The sequence below is a fragment of the Drosophila bipectinata genome, chromosome 2R (assembly GCF_030179905.1).
Source record: "Drosophila bipectinata strain 14024-0381.07 chromosome 2R, DbipHiC1v2, whole genome shotgun sequence".
In the NCBI taxonomy this organism is placed as follows: domain Eukaryota; kingdom Metazoa; phylum Arthropoda; class Insecta; order Diptera; family Drosophilidae; genus Drosophila; species Drosophila bipectinata.
In genome coordinates, this window is record NC_091737.1 from 7,894,502 (window position 1) to 7,910,411 (window position 15,910).

At 39.6% G+C, this 15,910-nt stretch overlaps 2 protein-coding genes across 3 annotated transcripts in view; one reads left to right on the forward strand and one right to left on the reverse strand.

Annotated features, from left to right (window-relative positions):
* The window catches only part of 5-HT1A (5-hydroxytryptamine (serotonin) receptor 1A), a 70,105-nt gene that overhangs the window by 46,176 nt on the left and 8,019 nt on the right, over positions 1-15,910 (forward strand). For both annotated transcript variants that reach the window (XM_017251270.3, XM_070277907.1), the window contains exons 6-8: positions 5,575-5,764; positions 5,819-5,956; positions 11,375-11,620. In XM_017251270.3, the coding sequence (XP_017106759.2) occupies positions 5,575-5,764; positions 5,819-5,956; positions 11,375-11,620 (574 nt within the window). The remainder of the gene's footprint in view (positions 1-5,574; positions 5,765-5,818; positions 5,957-11,374; positions 11,621-15,910) is intronic.
* Positions 871-2,343, reverse strand: LOC108132062 (phenoloxidase-activating factor 2-like). The gene is made up of 2 exons (XM_017251276.3): positions 2,077-2,343; positions 871-2,018 (listed from the first exon to the last, which is right to left on the reverse strand). The coding sequence occupies exons 1-2, from the start codon at positions 2,308-2,310 to the stop codon at positions 972-974; spliced, it is 1,281 nt and encodes a 426-aa protein (XP_017106765.2). The 5' UTR covers positions 2,311-2,343; the 3' UTR covers positions 871-971.

Consider the following 15,910-nt stretch of genomic DNA (forward strand, 5'->3'; position numbering starts at 1 on the left):
AATATATCCGACTCCATAAAGTATATTCATTCCTAATCAGCATCGACGACCGAGTCAAAATAGCCATTTCGGTCTGTCTGTCCGTCCGTCCTTCCCTCTGTCCGTCTGAAGGTCTGGATCTAAGAGACTATAAGAGATAGAACTATAGGGTTTGCACTTATATGGTATCCGCGTCGATAAAAATTTTTCATGCCTACTTCCGCCACCAAAACAGAAATATCGTTCTAGCGTTACTTCATTTATGTTTTTGGTAAATGATTTGATGCCATACTTTTCCATACCTTTAAACATTAATTATGTTTGGAAGAGATGAGTACCGGGTATAATATGTCTGGAAAACTCGGCTTAGCCATCCTTTCTTTTTTATTTCATCTAATCGACGCAATGCATCAAAAACTGCCAAGTGGAGCTCTCTGGCGTTAAATTTACATATATAATATGATGCTTAGTAATATGAAATGAACCCATGGATCTGTTTTAATGATTTATGATGTTATTGTTTTAATGATGTTTTAATGACAGAATTTATAAATTTAAGACCGCATGATATCTTTGCATAAATTATTAAGTTTCGTTAGATTTATTTTCTGTAAGGAATTTTCAAGGACCTTCCAAGTTTCCTCTTGTATTTTTCGACTATTTCCTATATGTACCATATAATTGAACGACCGCATCTATAACTATAGTGTTTGTAAAGATAGGAGCTTGAGACTTTTTATAAAAATAATATTTTAACAAAGTGGTGTGATAGAAAAATTCTTGTAAAGATTGGCCTAATTTATCCAATCCAATATATATAATAATATACACTGCGTGTCACCAGATTAGCACCACCCTTAGTCACCCTTAGTATTTGCATTTGAAGTGAAGTATTTTTTTTTTTTGTATATTTATTTTTATGGTCACAATTTTTTTTACGAATACACATTAATTTTTTTTATGACGTTAATGTGTATTACTTTAACTCGTTCTTAGTTGACGAGACGATTTACGTCATCATCATCCTCATCATCATCAGCAACATTACCTTCTACGGATTCTAATACTTTATCCTTGTCTTCATTTGTTGAAGGTGTGGTAGGCGAAGGGGTAGAACTTGGTTCTAGTTTTTTAGGTGGCAGATTAAATATGGGTTTTGCTATGGTGGAATGAGAAACTGGACGAGATTCAGTAGTATGGTCAATGTCGTTTGGGTTTGTTCTGGCATCACTGTTCATAAACTGGTCGATCCAAGGGCGCATATTGGCTATATTGGTGTACACGGACGGAATATCCTCCACGCCGCATTTTATGCCCCAGTTAACGATGCCTGCCAGCACGAACCTGGAACGATCATTCCCCATTGGGCACGCAAGGGGTCCACCACCGTCTCCCAAGCAAGAGTCCTTGCCCTTCTCTCCACCGGCGCAAAGGAGGCTCTTGTGCAAATTAAACGGTTTCTTAAGAGCCCCACTTATCTTTTGCTCGCATATCCTGGCAGGAACCACAGGAACTTCGACTTTCTTCATGACATGCACGTTACTTACGTCGTCAAAGTTTTTCTGACCCCACCCGTTGGTAATGCAGTTGGATAAGTCGAATGTCTCACCCCACGACGGCAGGCAAATGGGATAAATGTGAGGCCGTGGCTGGAATGGACGATCGAGGACCAGTATGGCAATATTGTATGCAGGAGATCTTCCATCAAAGTCTTTATGGGGTATGATACGAGAGATGCGAGATTCCACGCTGGCGTAGTGCTCGGTAGTGGTTTTCATATCCCATTCGCCAGCACGTACCTTGAGCGAGTTTTCGTCCTCTCCCCTCACTTTGGAGGCGCTTGTGAGCACCAAGTTGTCGGCGATCAGGGATCCGGCGCCCTTGTAAGTATAATCATCAAGGCTCATTAGGGCGACTACCCATGGAAACTCACCCTCCTGGGCGTAGTCCTTGGATTTTGTGTAGAATGTGAGACCTTTAGGATTGTGGTGCCCACATTGAGTTGGGGCTGGCACAGTCTTTTTTGTAGAGTCTGATTGCTGAAAAAGCTCTTATTACTGATAAGCCATAATTTTTTAGAGAGATTTTGGTTCTTACAATATTCTCAATAGAGCAGCAAATTTGCGTGCTTGAGCATTCTAAGCTATCGTTACTGTTTCGAAACGTTCCGACGAAATTACCAGAATCCTTATCGACTTCACCGACATTGCACAAATAACGCGGAGTACACGATTTCTTGGAACTGCCGCCGCAGGACTTACGACGAACCGCCTGTACTACGGCTAGGGCCAGAAAGAGGCACAGCATCGAAACGAGAATGACACGAGCCATTCTTACTAGTTAACAATTTAACACAGAATGTCTAGCTTAGAGCTACCTCTGGCTTTATATAGCTTTGTGATAACGACTTGGACTCGAGGGCGATTCTGATTGTATGCGTGAGCATTTCTCGGAATTGGCATTTCTGATTAAGAAATAAAATATGAAGAAAATCCCACCGTTAATCTTTAATCATTCCAAAGTTATGACAATTCCGATTGCACAGATATTTATAAGGCAATTAAATAAATCCAGATTTTTATAAAGGATGTAGAAAAGCGATTTGACTTACATATAGGTTAGCTATACTATATATATTTTTTAAAATATATATTTAAAATGGATATATAATACTGTTTTGCGTAGAAACAATTTAATATACAGACTGACATGCTCATCTTGAGGTAATCTTGTTCATGACATATATTTCTATGGTGGGAGATGTCTCCTGCATTGTACTCTTATGACGAAAATAATAATATACAAGCAAATGAAGACGATTTTCTTGACCCCTTGCTCTTTGCTTCAACTCCACACTTATTACCATCGTATTTAAGACAAGCTACCTCCATTCTTTAAAAATATTTGTATTTCTGCCTTATCACCATATTCTCTTTTTTTGTCGCAATACACCGGAAGGTAAATACATATAAACTTTTTGATTAAGATTTTTTTTATTCTCGCATCTTAGAGAGCAGCTGAAGTAAGCTTCTTTTAATTAAAAACTAGACTGAAAGAATATTTCGGGCGGAGCCGAAGTTAATGTACCTTAAGACCTTAAGCTAGTCTCTCTCTGCGTATCGAAAATATATACTAATATATATACTATGGTATACTTTATATAGACCAAAATGATAGTACCCTCTGCAAGAGTATAAAAACCGATAACCGGAAAGGTTAGGGTTACTTTTTGCATAAACAATAGAAAAAATAAAGTCATAAAGCATAAAACACAAAAAGCTGGCAACAGCCATTAAAAATGCATTTAATTGTGAATTGAAAAAGTGATAAACTGATCCAGATGCGTAGATAAATATTGACTGTCACCACATGACAATATATGGAAATTTTAATTAATTATGTATACCTCAAAATGCCAATTCAAAACCTATTGTTCTAAGTGAATTTGCGGCCATGAAAAAAAAATAAAAAGATACGAGATTTAAAAAACAATTATTTGAGAAACCACTTAATATGACACTTAAAATAATGATGCATAATCCTAGCAAAAAGCTTTGAATACTTCCATCAATAAACTCCAGCCTGTTTAGATGGACTTTTTGTAAGACTTTTCCCGTTAAAATTGAAAGAGTAATGACTTTTTTGTGTGCTAGGCGCGAAATTTTGAAATGCATTACAAAGTGTTACACTCGAGTGCCACACATTTATCACACACTCCACTCCCTGGCTCCGACTTGGATCAGTGGCAGGGCATAATGGAAAAATCGGATTTAAATTGTTTGGCTCACAAATAAATTGTTATAATTCATCACTCAAGCCAACTCGGTGACGAACATCGCCAGACACTCTTGTCGCAAATTGATTGACTTCAATTGAATTGAATTTTAATGGAAGAGAAAGCAACAGCCAGGGCAGGGAATATTTCATCCTATAATATATTATCACCCGTTCCGCGTATGACTCATACAGATTGCAGACCCGACTTCGTACTTTGACAAAAGCATGACAGACATTTTATTAGGTTTCGCTATTAATTTGCATGGATTTTTCATTGCGTATGCACGGCGCACCGAGTCCTTTCAAAAAGGGTCTATTCAGTAAATAAATATATAATGTATTCAAATACCTATATATGTGCGTATTTTTTCGCGGAGCAGTGACAGCGAAATCACAAAATTCCATTAATTTTAAGCAGTCAATCAAAATAGGCAACTTGAAGTCGATTATATTATGCTAATGACCCCGAGGCCAATTTCTAGATGGGAAAAAAACTGATATATATATTTCACGATGAGACAGTCGGTCCAGGTTAAGACGTACAACATAACTCATCGTCCACCCAGCAGTCACAATAATTTATTATGTGTGATGACCCCACGGCGTATGCCTGATAAGCCTGAAGACACCCAGTCGCTTCGTTGGAAACTATACAAGTCCAAGGCGTGGTTTTAAGCGGCCTCTATCGAGTGACACTTTATTGGGTTCACTCACGCATACCCAAATATTTATAAAGCTGTCGTTTAAGTGCCCAATTGTAGACAAATTAAATTATGCTCTATGGCCGCAACGGCACTTGGCATCGGTTTACCCTTGCCACACGCCACATGCCACTTGCCCTGCCACTTGCCGCATCTCTGCCCCGACTCTGTACGTACATAGATACTATCTATCTATCCATGGCTCATTTCGAGTGCTTTGTCAACTCATTTAATTGTTGATTTCAACTTACACAACAACACACAGGCTCAGGCACACACATGCCCACACGGGCCAGAGTCGACCTCCTCGACAAGCCAAAATAATATTTGTTTATGCAAATTGCATTTAATTAATACATAAACACGTGCTTGCCCCAGCCTCGGCTTCAGTTTAAACTTTAAAGCATTGTGGCTGGCACTTCAAGGTTTGCGGTCAGTACGCGGCATGGTTTTCTGAGAAATGGGAAATTTTGAATCGGCGGTTTGTTGCAGATGATTCCAAAAGTAACCGCAATGGTGATAAGAGCCGCTTGGGACGATTCCTCTATCTTGGGTTTACCCATAGAGGGAGAAGAGATTGTATTAAACTGGAAATCATAATCATACCCGTGTTGAGATTGTTTTAGTTTTTGTCAAAAATTATGCAACAAGTCCGTCTATCCGTTTCTTAGTTTCTAACCAAACTAGTCTTAATTTAACTAAAGCTATCGACTTGGGAATTTTTTCTTAATTTTTTTTACGGGGGAAAGGTATACAAGCTTCGACTTTGTCCATTTTTATAATTGTTTCTGTCGGTTTTAATGAAATAAAATTCTATTTATAGATAATATAAATGGAATTTATTCCATTTAAATTTTTAGAAACGGTATTTCTTAGAAATTTCTTAGAATTCATATAAATATGAATTTTAAACCGCGATATGTATTGTGCTTAAAACTGAACATTAGCATTAAATGTATATTATATGTCTATAATAAAATATAAACATAAAACTTAGAAGTTCAAAAATATATACAATGTACAAACATATATACAATGTATATACATATAAAAAAGTAATTTATAATAATAGTTTATTTAGTAATTTGTTTTATTATTTTGTTTGTTGTTGTTTTAGTTACTGGGCGGTGACCAATATTGACTACATCCACTCGAGGACCAGTAATCGCGTCTTTATGATGATTTTCTGCGTTTGGACCGCTGCAGTGATTGTATCCTTGGCCCCACAATTTGGCTGGAAGGATCCTGACTATTTGCAACGCATCGAACAGCAAAAGTGCATGGTCTCCCAGGATGTCTCGTATCAGGTAAGATAATGTGAATATTCTGTTTAAAACGGAAGTATCAACCCTTGGTTACAGGTATTTGCCACTTGTTGCACATTCTATGTGCCACTAATGGTCATATTGGCGCTTTATTGGAAAATCTACCAAACGGCCCGGAAACGCATACACCGTCGTCGACCAAGGCCCGTCGATGGAGCGGTTAATAATAATCAGGTGGGTCATTAAAACGTGAAATTTTCAGGAACCCTAAATAATTATTATAGCTATGATTTTTATTATAATGATTAATTATACCCTTGCAGAGGGTATTATAATTTTGTCCAAAAGTGTGCAACGCAGTGAAGGAGACATCTCCGACCCTATAAAGTATATATATTCTTGATCAGGATCACCTCCTGAGTTGATATGAGCATGTCCGTCTGTCCGTCTGACCGTCTGTCCGTCTGTCCGTCTGTCTGTTTCTACGCAAACTAGTCTCTCAGTTTTAAAGCTATCGACTTGAAACTTTGCACACACCCTTCTTTCTTTTGCACGCAGTATATAAGTCGGAACGGCCGGGATCGGCCGACTATATCCTATAGCTGACATATAACTGATTGATCGGAAATGGTATAACTTTGGTGTTTTTAGAGTTAGAGGGCATGAGAGCTATTTTTGGCAAAATAATACGACATGCCAAATTTCATTAGGATCGGCCGACTATATCCTATAGCTGCCATATAACTGAACGATCGGAAATGGTATTTGGTAGAAATATCAACTTTTGTATTTTTGAAGATAGAAGCTTGGGACTTTTTTTTCGATTTTTTATTGTAATTGATTGGTTTTATTATGATGTAATCATAAGGATCGGCCAACTATATCCGATGTTTGCAATATATATCCGGTTTTAGCTGCAAGGGTATATCAACTTCGGCTCCGCCCGAAGTTAGCTTTGCTTTCTTGTTTTTAAATAAAGTTTAAAATAAATTATTAAAGCAAAGCTAATGTGTGGAATATACCCTATATTCCCTGTATCCTCTCAAGCCCCCTTCTCGAAAATGTCGACAATCATTGCAATTATGTACTCGAACGCAATACGCCTCTCCGCGACCAACAAACCATACACATTGCGCCCGATGACCCCGACCCTTGGTCAATACCACCCAGAATCCCCACCACAATTTCGAGCCAGAGACAAGGGTCAGTCAGTCAAAGGCCAAACCGCAGGCAACGTTTTCGAAAATTTCTATGCACATGACTTGAGGCCGTTGGTAATTATGGGGTCCAATTTAAATATGCATAACATGACCTCACGACCAAAAGGGAATGGTCTGTGTAATTAAGTTGTATCATCCGATGTGATGAAATATGCATTGCGAGGATATTTGGTATTCCTACCTATCCGAGCTGGAAGGTCAAGTAGAAGATGGCTTACGTAAAGTATACGCCACGTGGACATTAAAGCCTTTTTGTCTGAAAGCTGAGCGATAAGTGGCCGTCCTGGAAGCATCAGCTTGTCCTGACTGGCCTGTCTGGGTGGGTGTGTGTATCCTGTAAGAATAAGTTTCGCCCCTAATGTGACAGCTGGTCAAACTAATACACACACGATGTTGCCATTCTCTTGTCTCCTTTTTTATTTTTTGGAAAAAGTTTTTTATCAACGAAATTAAAAACTAATTTCTTTCAAAGAATCAGACATGTATCTTTTTCTTTTCTAATTTCCCGATAGAGTACCTACAGCTGAATGTAACTCCCTGTTTAAGCCACCTTTCCCTGTTTTGTTGTTCACTTAATCCAGGCTTTTTATACACCCCCCTGTGTATATATTCTTTTTCGAATCTGGGCCTGACCTGCCGGAAAGTTGCTACTTAACTTAAGCTTAGTGCTTACTAAATTGAAAATGACCATTTGACGTAGAAATGTTTGCAACCACTTACCAACACATGTGAGCATTTGGAGACACAATTGTGGCTACAAAAATAGCTACATGCAAGTAAAAAAAAGTCAAAAAAATCAAAATTCAATTTGGAAAATGCTAAAACCAAATCTCTGATAGAATCCGCTGTAATTTCAAAATGAACAACTTTTATTGCGACCTCAACTGTCCGGAGACACGTGTGTATAGGAGCTGGCAAAAAGTCATTGGAATCACAAATTCAATGCGCAAACAAGACAAGTTGTCCACTATTTGCCAATCGTACACATGTCCCGGCCCAAGTCCTGCCCCGATGTGCTGTCCTGATATCCTTCTCTCTGATGTCCTGCTCTGATGTCCGGCCCAATCTAGCTTCACATGCGTGCTTTAGTTACATGTCAACACACTTACCCGCACACCGAGGCCGGCACACCCAACACCGAACTCCCATCAGCCCACACCCTCGTCCACAGCCATGGCTCCACATCCATTTAGTGGCACTCACTCCCTGACCTGCTTGTTGATTTTAGAATATATTTACCCAGCTCACACACATACATACACACACCCTGCCACTCATTTGAAACATCCTTTACACCCGTCCTGGGAACTAGAGGATCGAATTAAAAGAATTTTTCAAACTCACCAGAGATTTTTCTAATCGGAGCCACATAGAGGTTGTAATTTAATGAATAAAACAATTTTTCAGGATTTAAAAGGATATAAATAGTTAGAATTATTTTATGCTATTCATTGGGTGTCATTATTTCTTCTTTGAAAGCTAAATTCTTTTCAGATTAAAAATTGCTTTCCTGCTCCTTGACGAGGGTGCATGGAAATGTATTCTTTCCTTATCATCCCGCTGTGGCGATAATTTTATAATAAATTTCCAACTAATTGCTTTTGAAGCCATTATAGCATTAATGGTGGCAATCAGAAATTTAGCATTTATGGCGGACAAATTGCCAAATAATTTTTGGGTTAAATTATTTAAATCCTTGAAGCATTAAACCTATATTTAATATCCCATTGATTTGGCAATTAATGATAGGGAAGGAAATGCAATTAAAGAAAGCAGGTATAATCTGTAATTCGGCCATTGGCATTATGCACGGACTGTTGGCGAACAAATGTTATTAATAGTCCGACATCGAAGGACACAAAAATGCCTAAGGGCAGGCCTCTCATAGAACATACATACATGTACATACGTGTGCCGCCTTCGAATTCAGTGGACCATCATCACAATTACATTTGCAACAACATCTCGAATTGATTGCGCCAGATATTGACACTATTTTCATGGCCAAACATATGACAAAACATCGAAGAAAGCGGCTTGAGTGAAAAGCATATTTGGCCAACTCGCCATCTGCGACATGAGGAGACGTGTTTGTCCTTCTCGAAAAAGAAAGTAAGCTCCTGCCACTTTAGTCAGCAAACTAGACAACAAAATAGCGAGAAAGTAGCAGACATAGGCACACATAATATTTTAAAGCTTATTTAAAGCTAAAACTTAATTTATGTTCATTGCCAAGAATCAAATGTAGTCTCTATTATGGCCATTAATGATTTTCAGTTTGTGTATTTGATTTGACTTTATTTATGGCGGATTTATTTTAATTTTTGCCTCCTAGGCTCCCAATGGAGACTATGCCCTGGCCTAGCCATAAATTTTGCTGCCCAGTGTAGTTAATACCAGGACATTCTTGTCACACTCAGGACCAACATAAATCGCATGAAAACACATTATTGAATACACACACACACAGACACTCGTGCGTTCTTTTTCGGAAGCTAAACACATGTCCTGGCAAGAAAAACAATTAAATAAGAAAACAATTTACATAAATTAGCCAAAGTGCCAGAAATGGCTAAAAGGACGAGGGCAGACAGGCTGAGTGTATCGTTTATGCAAGCGCTTAAATACACACTGGCGCAAAAGCAAAAACTGAAACGACTAAGGCCAAAACGGCCAAAACGGAAACGGGCCAAAAGAACCTCGGCTGACAGCACATCTGCATAAAATTCGCATTGAGCTGAGGTTATCCATATCCTTATCGTTATTGCCAAGCTGCTGAAAAGAGAGCGCTTATCGCTCTTATCACATGTGTGTGTGTGCTATCGAGTCCTGTTTGCAGTGAGTCCTTGGTATTTAAGTGAGTACCAGATACTTTAGTTTTTTTTTCCTTCGACTTCGAGTGACAGCAATTCCCCGTGGAAAAGTTGCCAGGCAATTGTTTGTCTAATGCTCGTTTCAAGGCATCGACTATAATGGTTTTTCCCTGGCCTAGAACATACCTACAAGATACCCCCTCTATATTTGTGTGGAAAATCAATGGAACCTGGAGCAATTGAAATTTCACACCACCTAGAATTTTCGGCTAAGAAACTTTAGCAGAATATCTCGACCGGTGCCGGTGGCCTGTTATTTATTAATTTCGGGCAGACTATAGTTTTCTCCCCGGGGGGATATCTCATTTCACTGGCGAACCCGTCTTCCGTCTGCTTTTATGTTGTGTCTAATTAAGCTTAAACTCTTTAATATTTAATAAGCCATCTGACCGACAGCCGGGCTCTCAAAGCAAACTACTATGTGGTACTGGCATCCGGGGTGCTTCGTCAACCCGCAGGATACTTGAGGAGAACTTTCCCACAAAATGAAGGTCAGGCATGCGTGGGAGCTGTAAACCCATTTAATACTATTTGCGCAAATATTCACATCATTTTGTAGTGCTTCGAAGCTCGAACCCTTTTTCCGCACACGCAGGCCAAATCAGCATAATTTTATTTATTTAAAGCAATATCGACTCGCCAAAGGGTCAGCAGTCGACAAAGATGACGAGGCAGGGCAGATGGCAAAGGGTTCGACTACTCAATTACTTTAATTTGGTGGGATTGAAAGCGACAAAAAGCCTCAAAAAAAGTGGCGAAACATCGAACTTGGTCTACACTGTCAAGAATTGTTGAAATTCTAAAAAAAAGTGAGCTAATTATGAAGCAGCTTAAAAAAGAGACAAATATGTATAGATATGAACTTTGGTTCCAAGAAGATCTCTTTTGTTTTTCTTATGACTTATTCCCAAAATAGAAAGTTCATCGGCCTCAAAAAAAAAAACACTGAATACACTACCCTTAGAGGATACCAAAATAAAAGGATACGCGGCTGAGAACAAAAAATCAAAGAGGTCAAGCGCTGAGAGCAGTCAAACGTGAAATTTATTTTGAGCCAGCCGGCAGGATACCCCGTTGGGTGGCAGGATGCTTACTCCTGGGTGGCTTGCTGCCTGGCTGCCTAGCTGACTGGGTGACTGTTACAAATACACACAATTTATTTACGGGACGCAACCCACTTACATATGCATATGGTAGCCAGAGAACAATAATGCGGACACAAAAAAAGGGGATCGGATCGGATGGGATCCTTCGGTTCGACTTCAACTTTTTCTCGTTTTTTTCACCCAATTTTTTGGATATGCGTACAAATTGCGGTTTATTGAAGCGTAAGGCAGCACAAAAAGCCGAAAATGTAAATTTCAGCTTGCCCGCTCTGGCCCGGCCTTTGTTATTCATTTTAATGCTGTGCGAAGAAGTATGAATTTAATTTGAAGCCATGCACACGGGTCAAAGGCGAAAAATCAATGCAGATACAACTAGAAAACTTTATCGTCCATCTCTCTAGTCTCTCTAGCCCCCTCTCATTCTTCCCCTTTGCATCTATCTCTCTCTTTCAGCCGGACGGAGGTGCGGCAACAGATACGAAACTTAATCGACTGCGTTTACGCCTTGGCAGATTCTCCACGGCCAAGACCAAGGCCGGAAGCACTGGTGGAGCCGGAGTCGGAGCCGGTGCCGGGGCCGGATCCGGGGGCAGGGCTCTGGGCCTAGTCGACGGCAACTCAACAAACACGGTCAACACCGTCGAGGACACCGAGTTCAGCAGCTCGAATGTGGACAGCAAGAGTCGGGCTGGCATCGAGGTATGTGGGTGCACTCTAAGAAAAACTTTTTATTAAATTATATTAAGAAATAAATTGTATAATTTTATTTTTAAATTTTATCTTGAAACTAATTTTTAAACACTTTATAATTAAAATAAAAAACCTAATGCGAACTTAAAATGTTTAGCTTTAAGGAATAGTAGGATAAGAACATTAAAATAGTTCTGCTTTTTATTTTGAAACCATTAGTTCGTAAACTGTGAATAGAAAAAAAGCATTCTAAAATTAGACTACATTTATTATCATTTATTTCGAACTAACTTATATAATTTATTTAATGGGTATGCTCTTAAATTTCTTAATTCTAACCTTAGAAAGACTTTAAGTGTACCTTTTGAAACAACAATGCGCATTTTTGGGTTTAAAGCAAATTTCATAACGCCTGACATGTGCCCAACGATCTGAGCCGAGGCTTTGCTTCCTGTTCCCTGAAATGCACACGCACCCCGGCAGCCCAGCAGGCCGGCACACTCGAAAACACGGACAGATACGGATCCGGATACTGGAGAGCAGATAGGCTGACCAAAAATAAACCCAACCGTAGAGTTCAGCTCATTTCCCGCTTTATTATGAGCGGGACTCCCACTGCCATATGCCCTTTGCCAGTCTCTCACCTTTGGGGATTTTGAAATGATTTTTCCTCTTGGCTACCTTTTCACAGTGTTGTTTTCAGGGCCATTCTCCAGCATCCCTTGCTCCTTTCTGTTTCCTGGCTAATGTCTCATTAGGCCAGCTGGCATCGCAGCAATATGCACTTGAGAATTCCTTGGGCGACATTTGTTGATAATGACCCGGGGCCTTGCGGGTGCGGAAATACCTTTTCTCCGACATACTGGGACGACCTGGAGGTGTGCTTAAATTATGCAGAGATCCAGCCAAAAGATTGAATAGTCTCGGGGGATAATCCTTTAAAGTTTATACTCACCCAGCTATGGAGTATAAGAGTATATCTTTTGATTTGAAATTTTTAATTGCCAATTGTATATCCCTATATTACCTTTTTATAAGCCCATCAATTAGGAAATTGATGTCCATTTGGTAATGGTAACAGTCGCCATTGGGGGCTGAACTAAGAACCCGCGCCCTCAAGGATAAAGCCAGGCAATCCTGGAGAATTACCCTCGACTCGACCAAATGTCAGCGATAAAGTGCAGGCAAAGCTTACGGTTTACTGGGGAGGAAAGGCGTAAACGGTAAAGCGGTTCAGAAGGGCAATCCAAGCTCCAAAATTTGTATTTAGCCGCATTTTATGTACTTCAATTTTCGGCCAGCGATTTTATGGCTGAAAAATAATCCGAGCAGGGCCACACATTCAATAATAACACACATTAAAGCGAAGGGGCGAAAGCAAGTCATAAAAGAGCAGAGCCCAAATAAATTGCTTCGGCGTTTTGTTTGCATTGCTACAGGCCGGGGCCAATACCTTTTGGACTAGTCGAAACGAGGTGGCAAAGCACAGGCGACTCGATTGGTCAAAGGTCACGGGGGACCGGGGCACTGCACGGAGTGGAAACAGAAACAGAGCCTCAACCAGAAACAGAAACAGAATCAGAGACAGAGGTCAAAGGAGGCGTGCCAGGCGAAATCGCCAGGTTCGTGCCGGTTAAGTAATAGCAAAGTCAAATATAAGCTGTGACAAGGATACGCTTTCGTTTTCCCCCGACAGGAGACAAAAGCAAAGGGAATTCGGCGGAGAGAGATTCAAATGAAAACAGGAAATGGTTAGATAGTATCCAAAATAACAAATACTCTATCTTTAAAACTTTTTTGCTACTTCATTAATATTCATCTCTTAATCTTATTAAAAAAAAGTTCAAAGAAATCTTCAACAAAAGAGAAAAATTAATCCATATATTTGGACAAATTTTTCGATGAAACATGATACTTTCTGTAAGGATATGAAAACAAAACAGCAACAGGAGTATATGAGGTCGGGCTTGAGGCCTTTGGCTTCTTGACCCGTGGATTCCAATTGCGATTCAGATTCAGATTCTGGGCCGCCTAACAAGGCACTCAATACGCTTGAGTAATTGAGGAAAATATGTTGATGGCTTATGGCTAACAGCTTTCGTTTCCATTCGCTTGGCCAGAATCCGCCCGCTCCAAAAAGGCTTCTCGCTTCTCAAGCCTTGGCTCTGAGATTAAATATTTACTCGGGAATGGCTACCACACACACACACCTCCAGTGCTGATTCTTTTTTTGGGCCACTTCCCTTTCCAGTCCCTTCTGGGCAAATAAGTGGACAGCCAAATAAATAAACAAACACCGACACACCCGCACCCACACACTCTCGCACGCAAGCCCCCGAGCAAATATATAAATTTATTATTATAGTTGTGTGTGCGTTAAATATGACCAGAAAGTCCCCAGCTTATTCAAACAGAAAAGTAAAATATCGTCCATAAGAATATATTGAAAAAAACTGAACTGGGATAGCTATAATCGAGTTTCAAGACTTTATGATACCCGGTACTTGTCTCTTACTCTTCCCTATACTTTCTATACATTCAATATTTTAATAAAAGGAATAGATTGTAAAATCCAAATATTATCGAAGTCCACAGGCAAAATCTCATAGCAATATCTGTTACAGTCTCTAAGCGGTATGCGATTTACGCGTTAGAGATTACTGCTAGAGACGGATGCATATATATGTATACATATATCTTCTCAAGATTATATCGACGCATTTCCGCGAAAATGTCGTATATCACTTTTAAGCCAAAATGGATATTTTAATGTTCGACTGTTATAAAATATGTGTTCCACAATCCTGCCAATCATGAAGTATTCAATTCTATTCTTACCATTACTTTTCAAAAAAAAACATTCTTCATGCTTATATTGTAAAGTTTGGTTTTCGACATACGATACTTTTGCGAAAAGGCTTCGTTATGCATACCATATAGGGTCTGATATTCCCTTTCCCTTTAACATACATATCTAAATTCGCACGAATACAACTCACCCTTATACAAAATGGCGATAAAAGGAAATACAAAATGGCGAAACTAAAAATATTACATAAGGTAGAGATTGTAGAACATTTTTTGCACCTGTATAATTACTGAAGCGAAACAAGAGGGGAAAATAATATTTCCACCAGGTGCAAATTGAAAAAAAAAAAGTGAAATACCTCCCGAGTTGCAATCAGAGAGGAAATGCTTTCCCTTTCAACTTTTATCTATATTTCGCCATTGTTCCGGAGGTATCTAAATGAAACTACAGTACTACAGTTTCTCAAATAAATTAAACTACCTCCCTTTTGCTTTGTTGTTGATGTGTCTTTCGGTTTGGCTTCAATTTGCTTTGCTTTTTTGCTGAGCTTGGCCCCTGCAACATAATATTAAAAATGCTGGGGGCAGGAATTGAATCAAAATCGAATTGTTTGTTTGTATTTGGGCCATGACAAAGACACCCGTCCATCTACACACTCCACACACGTGTCCACTGCACACTGGTCACTCTTTTGTTGCTTTGTATTTCTGCACAATTGGCCAAAGTCCATTGAATTTGATGGGAACTTGCCTCTCCGTCCGGAGATTTATCCTGCATTGTCCTTTGTTACCGTAACCGGAACGGCCGTTTTTACATTGTCGAATTTGAATGTCTTTACAAAGACACAAATTACAGGCTCCCCACAATATGTTTCATAATTTATGGCAGCATTGCCGTCATAAAATTCATTTGGTCGGCCCATTAATTGAACTTGGCTTCTTTTTCCCCAAAAAGGCGATGGCCGAAAGTAAAGGCTATAAAAAAACTAAGAGATTAAATTCGTGACAATGAAAAATATGAAACAGAACTCTGCAATTAAAGGCTTCCATCGATTAAAATCTTTGGAAACGGAACTATCGCACGCATCCTTCAACATCAATGCCCATCCCTAACATTAAGCCCCCAGATCCAGCGCCAGCTGCAAAGTAGACACAATTTATCACACGTAAAGTTCATTTTAGCACTTTGCGGCCACTTCCGCTCGAAGCACACCTACGGCCCGGCTCAAATTACAGGTGATTATGGGAATTTTAGTGCTAGACAAGCCGTTAGCAGGACCAGGACCAGGACTCGGCTTCCCGAAAATGTATGAACAAGGTACATCCGACAAATTGGCCAGCAGACTAGCAGCCCTTCCGACTGGCTGAGGTCTGATAAAAATGACGGTAATGGGGAACGCTTGGCGGTTGGGAGGGGCACGAACCTCCAAATGGCCAACGAGCTTAACGAAAGTAAATATTTACACACTGATTTTATTCATTTACCAAAAT

Excerpts from the sequence above, each read along its gene's own strand:
- LOC108132062 (XM_017251276.3), bottom strand. The coding sequence starts at position 2,310 with ATGGCTCGTGTCATTCTCGTTTCGATGCTGTGCCTCTTTCTGGCCCTA. Across the intron at positions 2,019-2,076 it reads GCTGCTCTATTGAGAATATT|CAATCAGACTCTACAAAAAA; the intron begins GTAAGAACCAAA and ends GAGCTTTTTCAG.